Source organism: Engystomops pustulosus, chromosome 4 (assembly GCF_040894005.1).
Source record: "Engystomops pustulosus chromosome 4, aEngPut4.maternal, whole genome shotgun sequence".
Taxonomy (NCBI): Eukaryota; Metazoa; Chordata; class Amphibia; order Anura; family Leptodactylidae; genus Engystomops; species Engystomops pustulosus.
In genome coordinates, this window is record NC_092414.1 from 155944192 (window position 1) to 155967061 (window position 22870).

At 41.3% G+C, this 22870-nt stretch overlaps 1 protein-coding gene across 2 annotated transcripts in view; it reads left to right on the top strand.

Annotated features, from left to right (window-relative positions):
- AP4E1 (adaptor related protein complex 4 subunit epsilon 1) overlaps nt 1–22870 on the top strand; it is a 43182-nt gene that overhangs the window by 5516 nt on the left and 14796 nt on the right. For both annotated transcript variants that reach the window (XM_072148221.1, XM_072148222.1), the window contains exons 5-15: nt 639–760; nt 2046–2205; nt 2287–2453; nt 4822–4895; nt 5292–5414; nt 8246–8355; nt 11547–11686; nt 12651–12763; nt 14343–14461; nt 17787–18089; nt 18964–19078. In XM_072148221.1, coding sequence (XP_072004322.1) covers nt 639–760; nt 2046–2205; nt 2287–2453; nt 4822–4895; nt 5292–5414; nt 8246–8355; nt 11547–11686; nt 12651–12763; nt 14343–14461; nt 17787–18089; nt 18964–19078 — 1546 coding nt within the window. The remainder of the gene's footprint in view (nt 1–638; nt 761–2045; nt 2206–2286; nt 2454–4821; nt 4896–5291; nt 5415–8245; nt 8356–11546; nt 11687–12650; nt 12764–14342; nt 14462–17786; nt 18090–18963; nt 19079–22870) is intronic.

Consider the following 22870-nt stretch of genomic DNA (forward strand, 5'->3'; position numbering starts at 1 on the left):
AGTAAATAATGGGCAGATAAACATGCTGTAGAAACATATTTGAGGAGTCGGTGAAATGACTGCCCTGTTGCTCATTGATCATTCCGCTTTGTTAGACCACTATGACAGAGGGTACAGACTTTTAAATTGATATTGATGGTGTTGTATTGACAGCCATTGACCTTCCCCAGATAATCACTTAAATATAAAATATTAACCTGCAAGAACGCGTGCATTTTGTCACATGACTTGGTGACAGAACCAGACTACAACTTGAGCTGTTAGGTCTCTTTCTGTGGATTTAGGTCATTTTAATTTCCATGGAAATCCTTAAAGGGATTTTAGCAACAGCACCTTCTTCATAAGTAAGGTAGCCTCCCGTGGGATCCTAGATGTACTTGGGTATAAAAGACTGCTCTGCATATGACAAATTGCAAGGCTACTTAAAATGTCATAATGGCTCTTGAAGTATACAATGGTTGGTCCATTCTTGCTCTACATAGCGTAATTGTATTAAAAAAAAAAAATTGGGTGTTGACACGTTCGGCTTTTGATGACTTCATGAATAATGTGGTTTTAGAACTGCATGCCATGTGCTGTGCATGAAGATGAATAGCTTTGTCCATTATAAAACCCTGTTGTTTTATGCCTTTTCAAAGGATCTACAGAGCACTAACCTTGTGGAGGTGTGCATGGCATTGACCACTGTGAGCCAGATATTTCCCAGGGAAATGATTCCTGCTGCTCTACCGCTCATTGAAGACAAGCTGCAGCACTCAAAGTAAGAAAAATGTTAGTGCCTATAAAGTGTTTATCAACAAGATCATTGGGGGTCTGCTGGAACATGCATCCTCTATGACACTACCTTACATAGCCAAGCTAAGCTTGGGGTTTTAAGGGATCCGTTTATACTATATAAGTGCACAACGTCCTTTTACTTACCAGCACCCAGGATCACAGACACAGATGTCTTTAAGGCAGAACAGCCAAGGGCCAGGTCTGTCATCAACAGTTGCCTATATGATCCTACCTGTACTGATGTACATATGTAGCATGTGTTTAACACAATTAGTTAAAGAATTGCATGTTCAAGTCCCCATATAGGACTAATAAAAGTGTAGTCCAAAAACAAAAAGAACAAACATATTCAGCATTATCTCACCCAATACAACTTGTACTCGGCCTACCCCATTTCTTTTTATGGTCATTTTGTGGCATTCTGTGTGGGGAATTCAGGAGTATTTTGCTCCATTGTTCTCTTGATTCCTTCAGATCCTGTACATAGGAAGTACATGTATTTGAGGACCTGTCACCCCAAAAAAGACCCCGTCCAAATATGCCCCCCATAACCCTCTCCCTAGCTCCTTTCTCCCCAGCCATGTTTTTTAAAAATTTATGCTTGGAAAAATGGTTGAAACAGATCCGACCTCTTAACAAAAAGAGGTCAGATCCTCATATCTCGCTGCAGTCGGGTGTATTCATAAGGGGGCAGGCCGACACTCCCCGAGCACGCTCCTGGAGACCTCCACGCCCCTGGAGACCTGTAGGAGAAGCCGGTAGCATCGCATATATTGCGTAATCGCTGCCGGCTCTCCGCGCTGCAGCCGTGGACTTGCTTATTAACATTGCAAGCGGCCGCACCGCACCGGGCTTATTGACAGTGCCGGCCGAATCTTATATATTCGGCCGGTGGTTTCAATGTTAATAAGCAGGTCCACGGCTGCAGCGCGGAGAGCCGGCAGCGATTACGCAATCTATGCGATGCTGCCGGCTTCTCCTACAGGTCCTAGCTGACAGGGGCATGCTGGGGGAGTGTCGGCCCGCCCCCTTAATGAATACACCCCACTGCAGCGCTCCAGATATGAGGATCCTACCTCTTATTTGTTAAGAGGTCGGATCTGTTTCAACCATTTTTCCATGCGTAAATTTAAAAAAAACCTGGGTGGGGAGAAAGGAGCTAGGAAGAGGGTTATGGGGGGCACATTTGGACGGTGTCTTTTGGGGTTACAGGTCCTCTTTAATAATGATCTAATTATAAAACTAATTTCACATTTTCTGTCTTTTAGAGAAATAGTGAGGAGGAAAGCTGTCCTAGCATTGTATAAATTCTATCTTATTGCGCCCACCCAAGTACAGCACATACATGAGAAGTTCAGGAAGGCTCTGTGTGACAGAGATGTCGGTGTAATGGCGGCTTCTCTACATATTTATTTGCAGGTGATAAAGGTAAAAAAAAAAGTCTTCAGTTTTCCCTAAAAACTTTACATTTTTTTAGTTTATTGCTAACTCCACAATTATTCTGCACAGGACAACCCATCTGTATACAAGGATCTAACTGGATCATTTGTCACCATTCTGAAACAAGTGGTTGGAGGGAAACTCCCAGTAGACTTCAATTATCACAGTGTACCCGCACCCTGGCTACAAATTCAGCTCCTGAGGATCCTGAGACTGCTGGGAAAAGATGATCCCGGGTAAACTGCAAGTAATGGCTTGTTATCTTGTACATACATGAGAATGTTATGAAAATATTAGTTCATATGGCCTGGTTCTCACTGGATTTTTACACTGGATATAGAAGCATTCATCCACCACGAAATGAGATCTCGATCCGTGGACCTGGATCTGTGGTCTAAAGCGGTTTTGCATGAACATAAATCTCATGGAATGGGGCTTAACCATGTTTAGCCACCCACCATTATTTTAGCAGTAATTTTTTCCCAAGGAAATCACAACTAAATGTGACATGCAGCTTTTTTCTTAAATCGGCCCTTTGTCACAGTACAGGTTCAGTGTGACATCCTATCCTGCCCATGACAACAGACGAATGTTTCTAGGCTATTTGGTTTACGGAGACTGCTTACAGTGTTACACACACACACACACACTGCTGCAGAACCTCCTCATACATGCAAATACGGCTGGAATAAGGCCTGCTGTCTTTGCATCCCGCGCAGTCACTTACTGTGCCACTCGCCCCACCGACTTCAGATGGGCTGCAAACAATGGGACAAATAGGAACTTGTGTTCTGTACAAGTGCAGGGAACTGCACACACACCTACACATGCAGCAGATATGACACACTTGTACTGCACACACACATACACATGCAGCAGATATGACACACTTGTACTGCACACACACCTACACATGCAGCAGATATGACACACTTGTACTGCACACACACATACACGCAATACATATGACACACTGCTACTGCACACACATACACGCAATACATATGACACACTGCTACTGCACACACATACACGCAATACATATGACACACTGCTACTGCACACACATACACGCAATACATATGACACACTGCTACTGCACACACATACACGCAATACATATGACACACTGCTACTGCACACACATAAACACATGCAATACATATGACACACTGCTACTGCACACACATAAACACATGCAATACATATGACACACTGCTACTGCACACACATAAACACATGCAATACATATGACACACTGCTACTGCACACACATAAACACAATACATATGACACTGCTACTGCACACACATAAACACATGCAATACATATGACACACTGCTACTGCACACACATACACGCAATACATATGACACACTGCTACTGCACACACATACACGCAATACATATGACACACTGCTACTGCACACACATAAACACATGCAATACATATGACACACTTGAACTGAGCACAAACACGCAATACATATGACGCACCTATACTGCACACACACACACACATGCAGTACATATGACACACTTGTACTGCGCACATACAAACACATGCAAAACATATGACACACTGCTACTGTACACACATCAAACACATGCCACACATGCGCTTGAGATTGATACCACCAGACCAAGGGAGTATGTAAACCTCTGCTGGGTGGAAACACATGGGGTGACATTTAAATAAAGTGTCAGTGTCTGCATTGGCTTTGTTACAGACCTGCTCTCGGAAAGAAGATACACATTTAATATTGTGGAGCTGTGCAGATACATTTCTGGTGCCGAGGCCATTTTCTGTCCCTGGGACCAAAGAGGTACCTCAGGCCGCTGCCTGATACTTGAGGGCATGTCAGGAGACTTCAGCCCCAAAGCAGAGGTCCCCATCTTGACTCTCCTCCATCCCTACCAGCCCAGCCTGCAGTTACTACCAGGCTGTGTATAACCTTTCTGCGGACCAGCTCTCCCACCACCTCACCAGCTTGCGGAATCTACTGCTGTTATCGTTTAGCCATTGCCTGTTGTTGCATAAATAACTTTAGGTTGATTTGCACAACGTCGCCTCCGTCTAATTCCTGGATAAGGCTTCTTACCACCACAGGCTTCCCTATCCATCACCCAGGTATTCATCCTACATACACCTCAGGGGTTGCCCCAGGGAGAAACCACAGCATCAGCCTCTCCCTCCATATTTCTTGCACACACCACCTGCTGGAGACCTGCCAGGTTGTAGGACAGCCCTCAGTTCCCCATACCTAGCACTGTGGCACCAGCGTGCCCTAGGCCGCAACCGCCAGCCACTTCAGTATTCTGGGCCATGGCTGTCTCCAGGCCCCGGAGGGGGATGTTCCACATAACTCAGGACTTCCCCTGTATTCCATCACTATAAAGTGAAAATAAACTGGTGTTTGCTCAATATTGAAAGCCTCAGCAATGTAAACTTTTTTTAATTTTTTTTTTTTTTTCTGTCTCGTCTAAAGATCTTTTTTGTTGGGTTTCACCCAATATCTTTTTAACATCAGCTTGTGCCTTTTCCCTGTGCATTGTATTGTATGTGTATTCTAATGTCTGACCCTTTGGCTCTTTCATTTTAAGGACAAGCCAACTTATTTATGATGTTCTAGATGAATCATTACGAAGAGCAGAAATAAATCACAATATCACTTATGGTAAGCTAGTCTTTTATCTCTTGGTGACTTGTCAGCATGGTTAGTGAAAAAAGCCACTTATGTTTATCAGGGAAGTCTTGAGTTGGTGACTTCTCATGTGATTATTCATGCTTGCATGGAAAATTTAGGACTCCCTCTTATATGAACCAAAGTGGTAGCAGCTCATATAAGATTTAGGCCCCATGAACACGAACGTTCTGGGGACGCATACATATGTTGCCATAGACTCCTAAGGGCCGAAAGGCGTCTCGCTATACTGTTGCCCTATATTACCTCATACATGCAGTTGGGCGCCAGACCTCCCTTTGGAGAGGGGAGGGGTGGGCAGCACTCCTCTCTCCACCCCCCTGACCATCTCATATTGTTTGTCATCACTCTGTATTTTTATATTTTCAGCTATCCTTTTTGAATGTGTTCAAACTATTTATACAATTCACCCAAAGTCTGATTTATTTGAGAAAGCTGCAAAATGTATTGGAAAGTTTGTTCTGTCTCCAAAAATCAACCTCAAGTATTTAGGTAAGTTGTGCATTGTTCTTATGTAAATGGTTTGTCTTGGCTGTTTGTAAACATCAACTGTTACCTTGTCTTCTTAGGATTGAGGGGGTTGGATGAATTAAAGCCAAATGTCTACATTGTGCTGCAAACTCCTCTGCAAACTTGTGCTGCTAGTATTATGTGATCTTCATTTGGCCTCATCTATACACTTGTGCTCAGTGTACTCAATGTGCTTTCTGAGGCTACAGTGCATGACCACTGATGGAGGCTCTTATGACCTGGCACTTTATGTACTAATGGTGGCTTCTCACGTCTGTGCTTGATCCATGAACTGCACGGATGTCACAGACAGGACCATGTGCATCATAGAGAATATACAAGGAGTCCCAGCTTTCCCATGGAACAGTTGTGCCGAACTGTAATCATGATTACAGCAGAGAAGAATGGACTCCTTACAGAACAGATCACTACGATACACGTAGTCCTGTGTCCTTAGTACTCAGATCGTTCTGTGAATTGCAGCCAGCATACATTTGTGCGCAACTGGCTGAAAATTGCAGAGAGCGCTGTGCATGTGCTAGTTTGTCAAGCTTTGTCACATTAGATGGTCAGCTACTTTTGGACCTTCATTTATTTTTAAAAATATACATTTTTACAATTGGGCAGCTTTTTTGCCCATTCTCAGATGTTTCCAATTATCAAACTTTAATGGACGGAAGCAATACCCTAAGGGTGGTGGCACATGTGGCGTTTTGAACCCGTTTTTAGGCCATTTTTAAATAGTCCGTTAAAAAACACATGCGTTTTACAAACGCATCCGTTTTTACTGTTTTCCCTAATTATTTTAATTAAGATAATTGGAAAACTGACAAAGAAAACGGTCAAAAACTGGATGCGGTTTCAAAAAACGGACTGCTTAAAAACGGGTTCAAGACGTCACGTGTGCCACCACCCTAATTCACTTAGCTTTTGATAAAGCAATCTGATCGAAGGCATAAAAAGTTCACACAAAGGTTCACTGTGTCTTTTTTATTAGTAGCGGGAAAAATAAGCGCAGCAGCTGTTAATTATTCTGCTACTAATAACTGTGTGTGTAACAGAAGGTAACTGAAGGTCCATTAACCCTTTCCCATAAATGGACATAATAGTTCTTCTCTGTGGCAAGTGACTTGTCGTAAAACACAGTTCTATTGCGTCCAGCTTCTGGCATCGACTCACAAGTGGAGCTGGTTCCAGGAGCTGTGGGTGGCAGCTGTATATTACACCCAACACCCTCCTCTAACACCCTCGACCAAAGTGCGGTTGTTAACCATTTACACTCTCCTGTCAAATATGACAGTGTCGTGTAAGGGGATTCTGACTTCTTCCCCTTGTGATTGGAGCCCCACGTTGCACCTTCCCATGGCAACCTTATCTTATGGCAGATCCTGCCAGAAGCAGGATCTGACTGAGCATGCCTCAGTTACACTACACACTGCAATACTTTTTTACTGCAGTGCAGGGGCTTGAATAAGCGAATAGATAATCTCTTGTTCAAGTCCAAGGCTGAAAAAAGACTAAAAAAAGTTTATTAAATATTTCACAACAACAAATAAAGAAAACGTCCCACCACCATTGCATATAAATATCTAAAAAAAAATACAATCCAAAGAAAAAACCTACATATTTGGTATCGCCCGTTTTTTGGACCTGCACAGTGTACATCGTAAAAAAAAAAAACATATTAACTTTCTGCAAACTATTTTTTTTGTCATCAATTCAATTCTTTTTGCAAAAAATAAACCTCCAGCTAGCTCTGTCACCAAACAAAATAAAATAGTTCTGTCTTTAAAAAGATGGTTACAAACAAATGAGTTTTCGCAAATTTTGTTTTTATTCATTTCAAATTTGGCACAATGTGACAGTGACATCTGCTTGGCATTGGTGCTCCTTTGTGTGCGTTTCTTCATGTAATCTATTGTGAATGTGTATTTATTTTTCAGCTACAATTAATATATTGTCCAAAAAAATTACAAATTCTAAAGCGCACCTCTATTTTGTTTAAACCCCTGTGAGACACGTAAGTGGTTAACAAACTTCCTAACAGTTATAACGACTTTTAATGAGACATCAAATAGGGTACTGCCAGGACGGTAAAAACTGTCTTTGGTGGCAAGGGGTCAAATGTGGAGCATGTGATGAACGTTCAGTGTTAAATGGAGATTGTGATGGAAAGCCCAGATGTGAACTGGGTCTAAGAACTTGTGGGTTCCCAATTGTAGGTTTTAAAAATAAAACAGATCCACCTGAAGTTTTGGACAATGATATAGGTGATTGCCTTTGATTTGAAGTGTTACATGGATGGGGAAAAACACCTTACCATTGTGTATGTAGACATAGAAGAAAGATAAAACTTTGTATTTGGGTAATTGATGGGGATTTAATTTATTTCACTGGTAACAGTTATTGCACCTACAGTCAGGGGGCAAAGACTGTCGGGAAGCTGTGAAAATTGCTCCTCCAACTAAAAACCAGTTCACATCTCTGTTAATTTAACTGTTTGTTTTTTTTGTTTTGTTTTTTTGCATCAGTTTATGTGATACAAAACCAGAAGTAGGTCAAAAAACAGAACAGGTACAAATCTCTGTATAGTCTCCATAAACTGTTTTGGCTCACACAAATAGACTATGTTAATGTGTATATGGGTAATTGGACACATTTATCTCATTTGTGTAAGTGGACAGCTTTGATGGATGCTAGCTGTTATATGTATTGCTGATTCTGCCATAGAACATGAGGAGCTGCTGTGGCTTCTGCACTTTTTTTATGGAACCAAATAACCTTGTCCTAAAATTTCTGTCTTTCTCTATTAGGATTGAAGGCGCTCACATATGTTATCCAGCAAGATCCAAGCCTGGCTCTTCAACATCAAATGACAATAATTGAGTGCTTAGACCATCCTGATCCCATCATAAAAAGAGAGGTGTGTTCATCTTTAACCCCTTCACGACTGCCATACAGCTATACACGTCCAATTTCACATACCCTGTACAGAAAAGACGTTTACAAGCATCATGACAGTGGCCAACTTCAAACAGCTGTGTCTCATGAACCCTGGCACCTACAATTCTGGTGTCATATTAAACAGGAGAATCTCCCCTTTAATATGATATATGGATTGTGTATGGATGCTTAACAGAACCGGACATGTACACTTTTAAAGTTGTTTTTTTTTTTTTTAAATACAGCTTTCTATTTCTGAGAGTTCTGATTGTAACTTTAAGAGTGGATATCTTTGGTTCTGTAAAACATCCATACACAATATATCGCATTAAAGGGGAGATTCTCCGGTTTAATATGACCTCAGAATTGTGTTTCTAGTTGTTCAGGAGATATAGGCGTTTGAAATGTGACCCCTCCAGCCTGTCAGCAGAAGTCAGAGTGTGAAAGGAGCTGCAGGAAAAACCTGGTAGACATATTACTCGCCACGCTCCTCTTTATGTTGATCCCAGTGGTTTCCTTCTCTAGTCTTGACATGCCGGGATCACCTAGAAAAGAAACTTATAATTTACAGGCCGGAGTGTGGGGACGAGCTGACTATCGCTTCGGGCTGCCAATTATGCACGCCTTCTACATGATGTCACCTCCCTCTCTAACATGGGAGAGGGAGGCATCTGTCATGCATGAGCCTTGAAATCTCGTCCCTGCGCTCTGGGCTGCTAATTATAAGTTTTGACATGTCAAGCTTAGAGAAAGACACCGCCGGGATCAACATCAAGAGGGGTGTAGGTAAGTATTTGTAGTTTAATATGTCTACCAGCTAGTGGTAGATTTCCTTTAAGGATACACAGAGCCTAAAATAGTCTTCAGGACACAGTGGCTTTTTTTGTTTTTCCATGCTCAACTTCCAACAGACATATGGTAACTCAAACACGTATAGGTTTTCTTATATTTTACTACTTTAGCAAAAAAAACACCTTTTTGAGGAAAACTAATTCGGTTATATGTCACCATATTCTAAAAGCTTTCGCTTTTTTTTTTGTTCCTGAATCATAAGAGCATTAATAGAGCTTGTTTATTGTTGGATAAGTTAACAGTTAGATTGGTACTATTTTGGGACACATGATTCACTTCTTATTACACTTTTTTTGGTAGGTAGGCAGCCATAAAATTTTAATTTTGAAATTAGTTTTTATAACATAATAATTTGTGGGAAAAAGGGCAATTTTTAAAATCCATTTTTATTTTACTGTCCCTCTAAAGGACTTACGGTACACTTGGAAATCCATGATCCCCTGGCAATTCCCTGCACCACACTATTGTGTTGTTGGGGGGGGGGGCAGGAAAGTGACACAGGTACTTCCCTCTGTTTGGCTCCTTAGCTGGCATGGACATGCTTGGTTGTGGCAGTTAAAGGGTTAAATTGCCCTACACAGAGAGATCTCCATGCAGGGCAGATGCAGCATGGACCAGGCTGTTTATAAAAGCCAATCTCCTGCTTTTTATCAGGCTGAGACACTCGCAGTGCTAGCCCAATCATCAGGGAGAGAATGCTAATTCTAATGCTGACTCCACCTTCTCATTAGGACGAGCATCCTTGTCTTATGCACAAGAGGTACCGTATATTCCGGCGTATAAGACGACCCCCCTACTTTCCTGTTTAAAATATAGAGTTTAAGATATATTCGCCGTATAAGGCTACCCCTTTTCCAACGCATACAAAACACCGGTAAAAATTTAAATTATGCCCCCCTCCCAGAAGCCATAATTAATGTCCTGCCCCACCTCAGTAGCTATAATTAATGTCCTCCCCCCCCCCAGTAGCCATAATTAATGTCCTGCCCCCCTGTAGCCACAATTAATGTCCTGCTCCCCAGTAGCTATAATTAATGTCCTGCTCCCCAGTAGCTATAATTACTGTCCTGCACCCCCAGTAGCCATACATGCAGGTAATTCTTACCTTGTCCTGCACCCCCAGTAGCCATAAATAATGTCCCCCACCACCAAACAGGGCCCTATATATTTAAGCTAAATAAAAAACATAATATCCCGCTCCTCTTCGTGCTGCCTCTCATCAGGGGATCCGGCGCAGGCGACGGCTGATGACGCGTCTGCAGGTCAGGTGCCGGGTCATAGACCTCAGCAGACCCGGCGCAGGCAGACGCGTCACATAGCCTGCGTCAGCGATGGGGTCGATGGCGGGTAAGTAGTGTGAGGTGGGTGGGATGGGGGCGGATCGGGGGTGGGTTTTGAATTATGACAGCTCCGGGCCCTCCTGATCCAGCGCACGGACCAGATGCAGAACAGTCCGTGCGCTGTAACAGGCAGGCCCGCGGCTGTCACAATTCAAAACATCTACCCACTGTGCTGCGCCGAGTTATCAGCGCAGCGCAGCGCAGGGGTCAGGTGCGGGCCTCTGACTGACCGGCAGCGGAGCTTCGGTGGATCGCGGGAAAGGTGAGAAACATTACCGGCGTATAAGACGACCCCAGACTGGACAGAAGATTTTTAAGTCTTCAAAAGTCGTCTTATACGCCGGAATATACGGTACATAAGAAAAAAGGTGGGCGATAAGGGATCTCTTACAGCTATCAAGTTATTACTTTCACATTTCAAATGTTTTTATAGCCATTTAAAGGGGGAAATGACTTTCCTGACCTCCCTTACGTTTAGTAATATCAGGGTAGCTGAAAAATCTGTTTATGCAAAAACTTGCATTGTGTGTTATCCCATAACTTACAAGTGAGAAATATGTGTCATATAATAATAAATAATAATCTTTATTTCTATAGCTCCACCAAATAGCGCTTTACAAATCATAGGGGACATATACAATGTACAAATATAATATTACATTATAAACAGTCATATGGAACAATAGGAGTGAGGGCCCTGCTCACAAGAGCTTACAGACTATGAGGATGAGGGGGTGACACAAGAGGTATAAGAGCTTGTATAATGGTCCAAGGGAACAATATAAAATAGTTTAATAAATAAAAATTCTGCTCCTTGAACCAGCCATCAGCCAGCTGATTGTTTGCTCTTGCCGACATGGAGACATTGTGGGGTTTTGTACCATCTATAAAGAGGTTTTTTATTGTGCTCTTGTGGGTACAGAACAACAATGGCAGGTATAACATTTTGCGATTTTTTAATATGCTGTATTTTTTACAGACCCTGGAGCTCCTGTATCGGATCACCAATGAGCAGAACGTTACGGTTATTGTAGAAAAAATGCTGGAATATTTGAAGCAAAGTAAAGATGAATATACAGTAGTGGCACTGGTTGGAAAAATTGCAGACTTGGCAGAAAAATATCCTTTTTACATAATGAATAATATATTAAGAGCAAATCTATTGTGATGACTAAAGAAATACAAAACCCCAAATTTGCAGTTTTCTTTTCCATGAGATTAGAACAAATAATTCTGCATTTCTATATTACATGATTTACAAAGTCTTTTCCATTCTGGAACTAAAGGAACTGTTTAACCGTAGAAGAATATGTAAATGTAATGTAAATATTAGATAAAGCAGTATAATTATGTAGAATAAATGGTTTATTAATCGAAGTATATTATATGTAGCAGCCTTTTTTGTCTTGGTTTCTATGTACTATTATTGACCTGATGCAGCTGAGAGTAACACAGAACTGTATTCAGACTTTTATATCAGTGCAGGTCCTCGAAACTGAAAACAGGTCATCATGAAAATGCAGTCAGCTCTTCAGATTACATGTTATAGAGCAGAAGAGGCTGAACAGACTGATCTATGGCTTTATGGTTACAAAACTCAGTATAACTTGTGATTTATTGATAAAATCTCTGCTTCCACTGCTCTTTGGAGTCCTGGAGGCCTGTTTCCCCATGCAAAGTTGTGCAGGCGTGAGTGTGCCAGAGAGCTTGGTGACCTCACCGGCTCTCCGGCACTTCCAAATAAGGCGCATGCACGGTCGTGCGCATAGTGCGCCGTGCCGTACTCTGGTTTGCTGAAACAGATTTTAATATAAAATATAAATCGGCAATCGGGGGTTTCTTGTATTAATGAAAATATGCTCCGGCACCAGCTCACCCTGAGCTGGTGCCATGTATCTGTGGGTTAGTACTACCACTTTTAAGTGGTAGTTTTCCTTTAATGACTGTTGTCTCCCTATGTATAGATTGCTAAATGACCAGTCATATTGAATCTTTCCCTACAAAATGACATGCTAATTCATGCTATCTGCTTGATTCTTATGGGAGTCTTCTCTTGAATAATTTTTCTTGACAACATGATTAGGTATTCACCAAACAATCAGTGGTTTGTCGAGACAATGAATGTAGTATTTTCCATTGGTGGAGATGTAGTTCACCCAGATATTCCTAACAACTTTCTACGGCTTCTAGCTGAAGGTAAGCGTCATTCTATTAATGCTTTCTGCTCCAGTAGTTTTCTTCTAGAGGTTCATTGTTGTATGTTGGGGTCTGGTTCGGTGGTAAAATTGTAATTACTTCTGCATGTAATACACTGTATACAAATACTGTATGATTTGTCTAATGCAAGCCATGTATGGTATATTTACTGTGTATTAGTGATTGTATTTGTATTTGTATTTTTTTTGCTACTGCCCCATTTATGTCAATTGAACTTGAATGTATCCATGGGTTGTTCCATTAACATGATGAGGCTTGTATGGCTTGGGATTTAGCACCTCAGACTCCGTTCACATTCTAGTTAGTGCCCTTCCGTTATTTTTATTTACAGTGAAAATATTGCTGCCGCCTACATCATTTTCATCATTATAATTAACGGAGACGTGGCAGAATGGTGCCTTCCATACATGTTACTCTATAGGGGTATTTTCCATTGTGGAAAAAGCATAATGGAAATAATAGAGCTTTGAACTGGCCTTTAGGCTACATTTACAAAACAGTTGGGGGGGCGTATATATAGCCGGCCGTATATACGTCCCCCATAGGCCGTCAATGGCCGTACAGAGCGGTACAGGTCCTACTGCTGGAGCCTTCACTGATCCCGAGAGCAGGATATCCAGATTCTCCTGTGAATGGGACAGGAAGCCACACTTGTGTACTACAGCTTCATTCATTCTCTATGGGACTGACTGAGCTATCCAAGCACAATCTCTATCAGTTCTCTAGAGAATGTATAGCACTAGAGGTACATGTTACTGAATTGACATTCCACTCAAATGAAGAAGGCTGAAGTCTGTCTCCAACCAATTGGTAAATGGCCTATGCTGTGGATGTTTTCTAACTTGCTTCTATGGCAAGGCTTACACACAGTATTGTGTAGCGTATGGGTTTTATAGCTCATAGAACCACAATCCTGATGTGATCTTAAAGAAGAGAATTTTATCTTTATTGTGACACCATTGGTGTAATTTATCATTCAGCAGTGCTCTGTGTCGGCTCCCAGCCTTGAATTGCGCTATAATCTGCCAATGCTCAGTCCTGAATGTTTGCAGGCGTGGGGCAGGAACACCCCACGCCCTGCCACTCTGCGGCTGACTTTGGAATAGTAGGTAAACAGGGGAGATTAGAGAAAATTCTGTGAATTGGGGGATGCAAACCTCTTGACTGCAGACCGTGCCATCAATGTTTGAGACGCCCCTTTAATATGTAAAGTATTGGAGTGGATGGCTCATCTGTATTTGTTATTGCTTCCTGGCAGTGAGTTGGTTAATAAATATTCTGTTTTAGGCTTTGCTTACTAAACACGCTGATTTCCATTCCCTACGTTATCAGTTTATGTTTCCCATGAGCCTCCAGCAGCATTTCTTGCTATCTTGCTAAAATATATAACAACTGGAGGCTGAAGGTTTACAATAAACCCTGTGTACACATGATCATTTCTCTATAATATCCCAAGACTGACAGGTTGCCGCCCGATAGGGTGAGGGAAGTTTATTTCCGAGTCCCTTTGTCCAGCTTGTGCTCTCTGTGTTGATAATGTAATTTTTCATCTCTCCAGGATTTGGTGATGAAAGGGAAGATGGACAGCTGAGGCTGTATGCAGTGCAGTCTTATCTCGCCTTGCTGGAAATGGAGAATGTGCATTATCCGCAGCGCTTCCTACAGGTTATCAGCTGGGTGAGGAAGATATTAGTGAAAAGCCTGTCTTTGTGCTGGGATACATGAAGCAGACATTAGCATTTTCTATTCATAGGCCGGGCTGTTCGCTTCTGAGCTGCCATGTAAATTGGCTGCTTCACACTGGCTAACTTCTAATTATATACCCGCTACTTGCTAGCCGAGGATTTTCAGTAAGTCCCACAACATTTAACATTTCCCAAATTGCAAAAGTTTAAATCTGCTTACAGGAAAAATTTGGAAACAATTTGACTTTAATTAGTTGTGGATTTATTTGATTAAAATAACACTTCAAAGTTCTGCCTCTACAATAGCGTTACACGTCTGCTACTTTGACTCGCCTTTATTTAAAGGGACCTTGTCAAATCCATATGGCCATACTGTGCATTATAAGCATAAGGGCTCTTCCCCACTGACATCTGTGTTTTCACGTTCTAGTTTTCCACTGTTTTGTTGTCCAAAGTTTAAAAAATTATGGAACCTGCCTGTTTTCTCTCATGGGGATCACAGGAGGCGGGACGTCTATGGGTTATAAAAAAAAAAAAAATCAAAACATCGGATGTGCAATGGACACACAACACACATACCAGTGGGAATCCACCCTTAGGCTCCTCAAAAGTGCCTATTTGCTTCTAAAAATGAATTATCTGCGTTCAGGCCACTTATCTTCTCAACTAAAGGCACACTTATGATGCAGAGTACTTTACCTACAAGGTCATATATTCCGCTGACAGATTCCTTTTAACCACTGCACTTCATGGTGCCATTAAGGTAGTATGGATTGGACTTGTAGGTGGAGAACCCTCCATTCAGGGCAGCACCCACCACCTGGGGAAAAGGGAACTTGTCAGCAGACACTGACCCAATAAACTACTAACGCTCTCCCAAAATCTGAAATCCCCCTCTGTTGTTATTGGCTGACACACTGGTAATAGCTTATTGGGTCAATTTCTGCTGATCGCTTCCGGTTAACTGCTGTGAATGATGCTAGAAACTATTTTTGCAGTAAACCAGTTTAGTGTTTAAACCTGACTGCGGCACCTATATAGTAGTAGTGCATGGGCATCATTGTAGGGGCGGGTGCCAATCAGTTGCCAGCATCTCTGAGGCACCTTGTCCTGCATTTGTCATGTTCTAATACTGCTTGGCAGAGGCAGGTTGTAATAGACATGTAGTATATTTACAAAAAAAATTGTGAATAAAAATTGAGTTAAAAATATTTCCTTAGAACTTGCATATTAATTAACAAAATCTCAAACACATTAGGTATATCTATGTCCAATATATGAATATATAAGTGAGAAGTATCATACGCAGTAAACAGCTTAACAAAAACTCTGTGTATCAATTGACAGCTTGGTGCCAGTAGGTTGTGTACCTACACAATCTGACATTGCTTAGTCACATGGAGGAAACACAAAGATGGAGAATTTTTTAGTCCAAGGTGTTCATTTACTTATTCATAGGAAGTGTGTATATTTACTTTAACTGAAGTATCTGGATAGCTGTGTGGTTTTCTTTAGAGCCTAATTCTAGCATCCACTTGTTCAATGCATAGTATAATGATGAGGTATGCCGCAGCCTATGTCAAGACCCCTGTGATTTAAAGAAAATCTACCATTTGATTTGATGCATTATGAACCAAACATATCATGAGAATATTGTAGCTACACTGATGCAGACAAATATCTTGTTTTAATCTTGGAGATAAGTGGTTTTGCTGAAAAAGCAATGATAAAATTATGATAATGAAGCTCTGTCGCTTCTGTGCCTGGCTCAGTGCTTTTCCTCTTACATTAGTTATGCATAATCAATAATTAATCAATTGCTGCACAACCCTTAGCTCAGTGGTGGCAAACCTTTGGCACGGGTGCCAGAGGCGGCACCCAGAGCTCTTTCTGTGGGCACCCGGGCCATCACCCCAGCACACCAGACAGGACTCAAAGAATCTTCCTGCCGTTGCAAGCACCTTAAAAGATGCTGCTTTCAGTCATATTTTGATACTTACTTCTCTGTAGGAAGAGAGAGAATGAATAGACAGGGCTGAATTATCTTTGGAGGACCTCCTGCTGCCCCCATGATTCTCTGTGTACAGAGGGACATTGGAAAGAAGCTAAAGTGATGCAAATTTTCCATTTTTCTACTGTGTTGCTGTCCTCAGGAGGCCAATATGATTGTAAGTTGTTGAAGAACAGGGAGCAGTAAGTTACTGCTTTCATTCTTGGTTGGCACCTCGCAAGAAATAAGGGGGGTTTGGGTTGCAGTTTGGGCACTCGGCCGCTAAAAGGTTTGCCATCACTGCCCTAACTACTGCGTATGAGTGATCCAGCTCAGGTTGATTAGTCCTGCCTGGACAGTTTAGAAAACTCAGCTAATGTGTTTATCAAGGCAGCCTGAATGAAATCCAGCTTTCCCAAGCTCATGAATGTTATAATTGTTATTTCAAAAACCACTAGGCTCAGGGATTAAACAAGATATGTGCCTACGTCATTCTCAAGGTATGTTTGGTTCATAGTGCATGAAATCAAATGGGAGATTTCCTTTAATGATGTACTATATATACTTTTGTATAAGCCAAGGTTTTCAGCACAAAAAAATAAACTAAAATTTCATTATGGGCGGGGGCGCTTAGGGGCATTTCATTAATGGAAATGGCTACTGCAGACCATTTCTATTCCTGGGGGAGAGAGCTGCTGCATGGGGGCATTTCTTTACTGCGAGAGGCTGCTGAGGAGCATTATTACTGGGTGAGCTTCTGCATTGGGCATTTCTTTATAGGGGTAAAGGCCATTTCATTTCTGGGGGAGGCTGCTGGACGTTTCATCACTGGGGGAGGCTGCTGGACGTTTCATCACTGGGGGAGGCTGCTGTGCTTTTAGCTAGTGAGGGAGTTCTGCTGGATATTTCATTACTGGTGGAGGCTTATGGGTATTTCATTACTGGGGGAGGCTGTGAACAATGCATTTCCCACCTTGGGCTTATAGTATTTTGTGGTAAAATTAGGTACCTCAGTAGTAGTACAGTATGTACAATGTGTACAATAGTACAGTATCTCTTTTGGTTGGGTCAGATTTTAACACACTAAATCGGCTTCTTCTCAAGGTTAGATGAGCCTTCAAACAATACATTGTAGTGGTCTATCCCAATGACTTGAAGTTTCTAAACTGTTATTTAGGGGAAGTAGATTTAGATGTACTGATATGTTTAATGCATACATATCTGCTTTATCCATAATCACATAATGAGAATGGAACCTTACAGGAATTATTAGGCATCTGGTGAAATTCAGTGTCATAACATTTCTCATACATTATTCTATTTCCAGGTACTAGGAGAATATTCTTACCTTGCAAAGCAAATTCCTATAGAATCAGTAATAAGTAAACTTCACAATGTTCTGCTGCAAAACCCTGTCACTTCTGAGACCTCTGCATGGATTATGGCTGCAATAACCAAGCTGGCAGCAATCACTCCACATTCTTCATTAGTGGATCAGCTAATCCAAGAATTCTCGACCTGCCTGGACACGGGAATGCGGCAGCAAGCCTGCGAATTAAAGGCGCTGCGGGAGGAGAGGCCGCTAATGCAAAGACTTTTTCCACTCAACTCCTGCTGTGAAGACTTAATGGTAAAAATTACTTCAAAATATTCTCTTCAGCTTTGGTAGAAACCACAAGGTCATAGTGATTGCTGACCCAGTGTCAATATTGTTCCACTGAAAGAGTGTTTCACTGTAAAATTTAAAAAAACAGATATTATATCCATTAGTTTGTCTGCATGTTATGTATCTTTGTCTAAAAGATGTAACCTTGTTCTAAAAGTGTAAACTTGTTCATTTGGGTTGTTACCACAAGCTCTAAATGCCACAAGAACCTGCATGGCTCCAGAGAGTGTCATTTGGCTAAGGGCTCATTTACACGGCTGTTCATGGGGACGTACATGCGGACGCAAATTTGTGGGCCGCATACACGTACCCATAGACGGCACGGTGGCGGTGGCACCGATCCGCGCTGTACACCGCAAAAAGATGGAGCATGCTCTATCTTTTTGCGAGTGTGCGGCCGTGCACTGCTGTTTCCTATGGAGGGAGAAGGGGTCAGTTCCTCTCCAGCACACAGCAGTATGCCCGTATGCCAGGCATACCGCATGTGAATGTACCCTAATTCTGGAATTGTAATCATGCACCAGGGAGATCTAGGTGGAACCTGTTAGATGGATGTTGAGTCTACATTTACATTATTGTCTTTTTCTACTGTTCTGCTCTAATACTAACTGAACTATGAGAACCAGATTTATCAAATGATGAATGTAAAAGGTACTCGAGCTTTTTACCATCAAGTCTGGATTTTCTCATCTGTGCCAGCGGCTCCTGGTGTGAATGTAGTTTGAGAAATGTTATTGCTACAGAGTATTGATTTGAGGATAGATGTGTTACATGTATCTCCGATGGAATATTCACATGTGTAGATTCATCATACATTATTTCATGTATTTGGTTGCAGGTGGATGCATCTTTGTCTTTTATGGATGGATTTGTGGCTGAAGCTCTTAGTAATGGTGCGGCCCCATACAAGCCTCATCACCAGCGCCAAGAGGAGAAGCTTTCCCGAGAGAAAGGTACATGCCCGGTTCGTGTGAAGTTCAGCATCAGGCAGATCTCATCATATCTTGCATCAAAGTCAAGCATGATGAACCAGGGGCACTTACTCATAGATCCAGACACCGTGACTGTGGTCATCTTCTTACATTTGTTAAAAATCAATTTTTAAAATTATGCTCATAAACCAAAAGAGCTATGGGGGCATTACCAGAGCCTCTCCATACTCAGGCTTTCCAGGCTGTTACACTCCCACTTCCCTTTCCCTGGTGTAATCCACTGTGTGCTAAATCTTCCTCTTCTACAGTGAGGAGTGGGGAGGTGCTCTTGCACAGTGTAACAGCTTGGGAAACCAGAGCCCCTCCGGGCTCATAAGCAGAATTTTAAAGTTAATTTTAGAAGAAAGGCACCATGGATAACATATATTAGAAGATTACCAGTCACAGTGCCTTTATAAGTAAGTGTCCCTGGTTTATCATGCTTTATTTTGATGGTAGATTTTCAATGAGTGTCAGACTCATCTGAACCCCTCTTCTTTGACTAGTTAAGCGTCTCAAAGATATATAGATCTTCATGTACATAACTGTGCCTGCTTTAAATCTGGGCTATTCATTTGTACAGTCACTTTCCAGGCACGAAACATGCTTCAGTGTTGAATGGCTCCTCATAAGAAAACTTACTACATGAAACACATAGACTTTACCGGGAAACAAAATGCATACATTTTTCTATACATTTAGCTTGTATTGATATAAAAGAATACCCTTATGATATTTGGGTGGGCAAGTGGACACAAAGGAATGGCATATTAGTGATGTGTGTGTGGTATGATCTATTAAACGCTTCTCAAATGTAACCAAAGACCTTAGGAAAACATTGTACCTAATAGGCTGGATATGTAGTTGGTCACTGTGACCGGCTTTGCTCTACTCTTTGACTAATATCCAGTGTTGTGTATATGTTGGAAGGGCGTTTGATACTGTTGGTGATTATCCAGTGTTTTCTGGCTTCAAGCTGGCATTGGAAAACAGTTTAAAATAGAGAAATCTGATCATACGTAACACTTTATTTGGCAATGAGGTAATTCTATGCAGCCTCTAAAATCAGGTTTTATTAGGTACACAGATTTACAACCTGAAGTAGGGGGCCATTTTATTAAATAAAGTATTCTACAGTGCTCCATAATACATTTCAAACATTTTAGATTTTTATACAGCTACAATGTCACTGCGCCTCTGTGTTCATAGGGTAATGTTCTCTGCTGTCATTACTGTATATGAAATTTTTATTCACAACTTTAGGCACCAAACATTAGGATATTTTTAGTGAAAGATGATAGCAATTTTCCCCAATTTTTCTTTTATTTGTTGTGCAGTGCTGTAGAGTATAAAAACGTTTGCCTAACTCAGCACTAAGCAAAAATAAGCAATTCTCTTATTTACTCTAATTAGCTATCTGCTGCTGGCAGAGGTTTTACCCAGGCTGCTATTCTTCTTTCATGCTTTCTGGTAACCATGGGAAACCGTGCAGGACGGGTGGGGAAAAGAGGAGGCATGTTGTGATGGGAAGTAGTAGTAGTGCAGGAAAACATGCTGTCCGGATTCATGTGAATGCCCTCAGTGCTCTGACCTCACTGCCCTTAAAATACGTCACAGCCAGGAAGTGCCGCCCACTGAATATGGTTTTGTAATGAGGGATGATGTATATATCAGGCTGTAAATAAGGCTAGAAATAGGCCATCAGCATGGTACAGGTATCGTTGGAATTTTTAAAGGCTCTCTCCAACTGTGCTTAAACTTTTTGTCAGTAACTTTACAGTTACACTTTAAAGCATACCTCCAATGTCATAATTTTGACCAAATTTTCATATGCCATTCCCCCTTTAAAAATAAACAGAATGATGCCCAAAACGTGTTCCTTGCCCTTTTCTGTCCAGAGTTATGGCATGTTCTGTTCCGAAGATACTTGTCGAAAATCTTTCTCAGACACATCGGATGGAGACTAACCTACACACAGGATGTTTATAGTTATTAGGTTAAGAACTTTTTGTGCAGAAAGTGTCCAAAGAGCAAAGGGTGGGGGAGGGTAGCTGCAAATGATTGTATGTCACAGCATGAGGTGCAGAGAGAATTTTGTATAGCATCACAGATTGGTATTGAGGAACTGATGAGAACAGGGGAGATCTTTTACATCACTATTCTGTGTAGGGGACTCCTGCATCCACAGATCAGCACACACTTGACTCAGCTGTACACAGAGTCTACGTGACCACCGCCTCCTCCTTCCCCTCTATGTCCATATAGTTATTTACAAGATGGTCACTCAGCGTTTTCATATATTTGAAAAGGACACATGGAGGATTGGTTTGCCAAGGGTGGGGGAGGGGGGAACTGCTCCTTTATAGCCACTCCCAGGGGACAAGTGCCTAGTCACAAAGCACATGACATTGAGAGGTACTATATAACACATCTTTTTTTTTTTTCCTGTAAAAACCTTTTTTTATACAAAAAATGCACTATGCTCTGTGGGGACTGAGGGAGTGCTAAAAATGGGTCCCCTGGTGACAGGTTCCCTTTAAAGAAGATCTAGAAACATTACTCTCCAATTGTATTACACATGCTTCAGGTAAAAATATTTTTTATTGTACTTATCGCAATATGAAAATATCCTTCTACTGTGGGAATCCAAAAAGAGGGCTGGTCTATTTTGTTTATCTGTCTTGAGGTTCTATGTGAAAAACGTTGTGCCTTGCCTACCAAAGTGGATAAAATCTAAGCTTAACCAGCTCTGATGTAATCCACAGTTTACTTGAGGTTCACTGCAGCCGCGCGCTTATAGACCAGATGGAGAAAGAGATATTTCATCAGAGTAACCACTTCTGTTTAAGAGGATAGAGTCTTAACAATGTAACTATAACATTGCAACGACCTCCTGCATAGTTCTGGTCTCTCCCTAAAACACTTGGGTAGTGCCAAACATTCATTCATTGTAAAGTAAAGTTCCTATTACTTATTTGCTATGATTATTAGAGCTTTCAGATTGTAAATATTACTGATATATACTTTATTTTTTTTTTACATTATAATATACTTTATGCTCATATTAAATCTACATGGGTAGCTTTTCTCAATATTTTTTTAATATACAATATAAAGAATATAGAGATCAAGTAATAAAAAAAATCTGTTATTGTTTCTGTTTTCCATTGACTTGTATTTGGGACTGATGGAAACCTCAACAAACTTGTCAATAGTACAATTGAATATAAGAAACTTTTTAGTAAATCCTTCTTCTTCTCTTACCTTCCTTCTTATCTAATTTTCATTCTGTAATCTCTGAATTTCCTCCTGCTAGAAGGAAGGACAGAAGCTCACTGAGGTGTCAGATTACATACAAGTTCTATAGAGAGGGGGGAGCAATGAGTCAGAGCAGCTACGTCTCTACCCACATGCACAGAAGGGATTGATAATTCATACACCGCCAGAGAGAAGAGCTGCTGTCAAATGTTTAAAATCACAGAATGACCAGAAATATTCTGGCACACAGTGCGTTCTTGGTACGTTTTTTAACGCACTGAAAGTGCATGTGTTTTTTCGTGTTTACCATGTGTTTGGCTGGTTTAAGCAGCTGTGAAATTGTTAATACAGCTGCTTACACTACCAGAAATGAAGTAAAACCAATTCAGACCAGCCAAACGCCTGGTAAATTTGCAAAAACACGTGTTTTCAGTGCTATAAAAGCTCACCAATAATGGACCAAGAAGCGTCCAAGAAAGCACTGTGTGACAGCACCATTAGTCCTCATGTATGCAC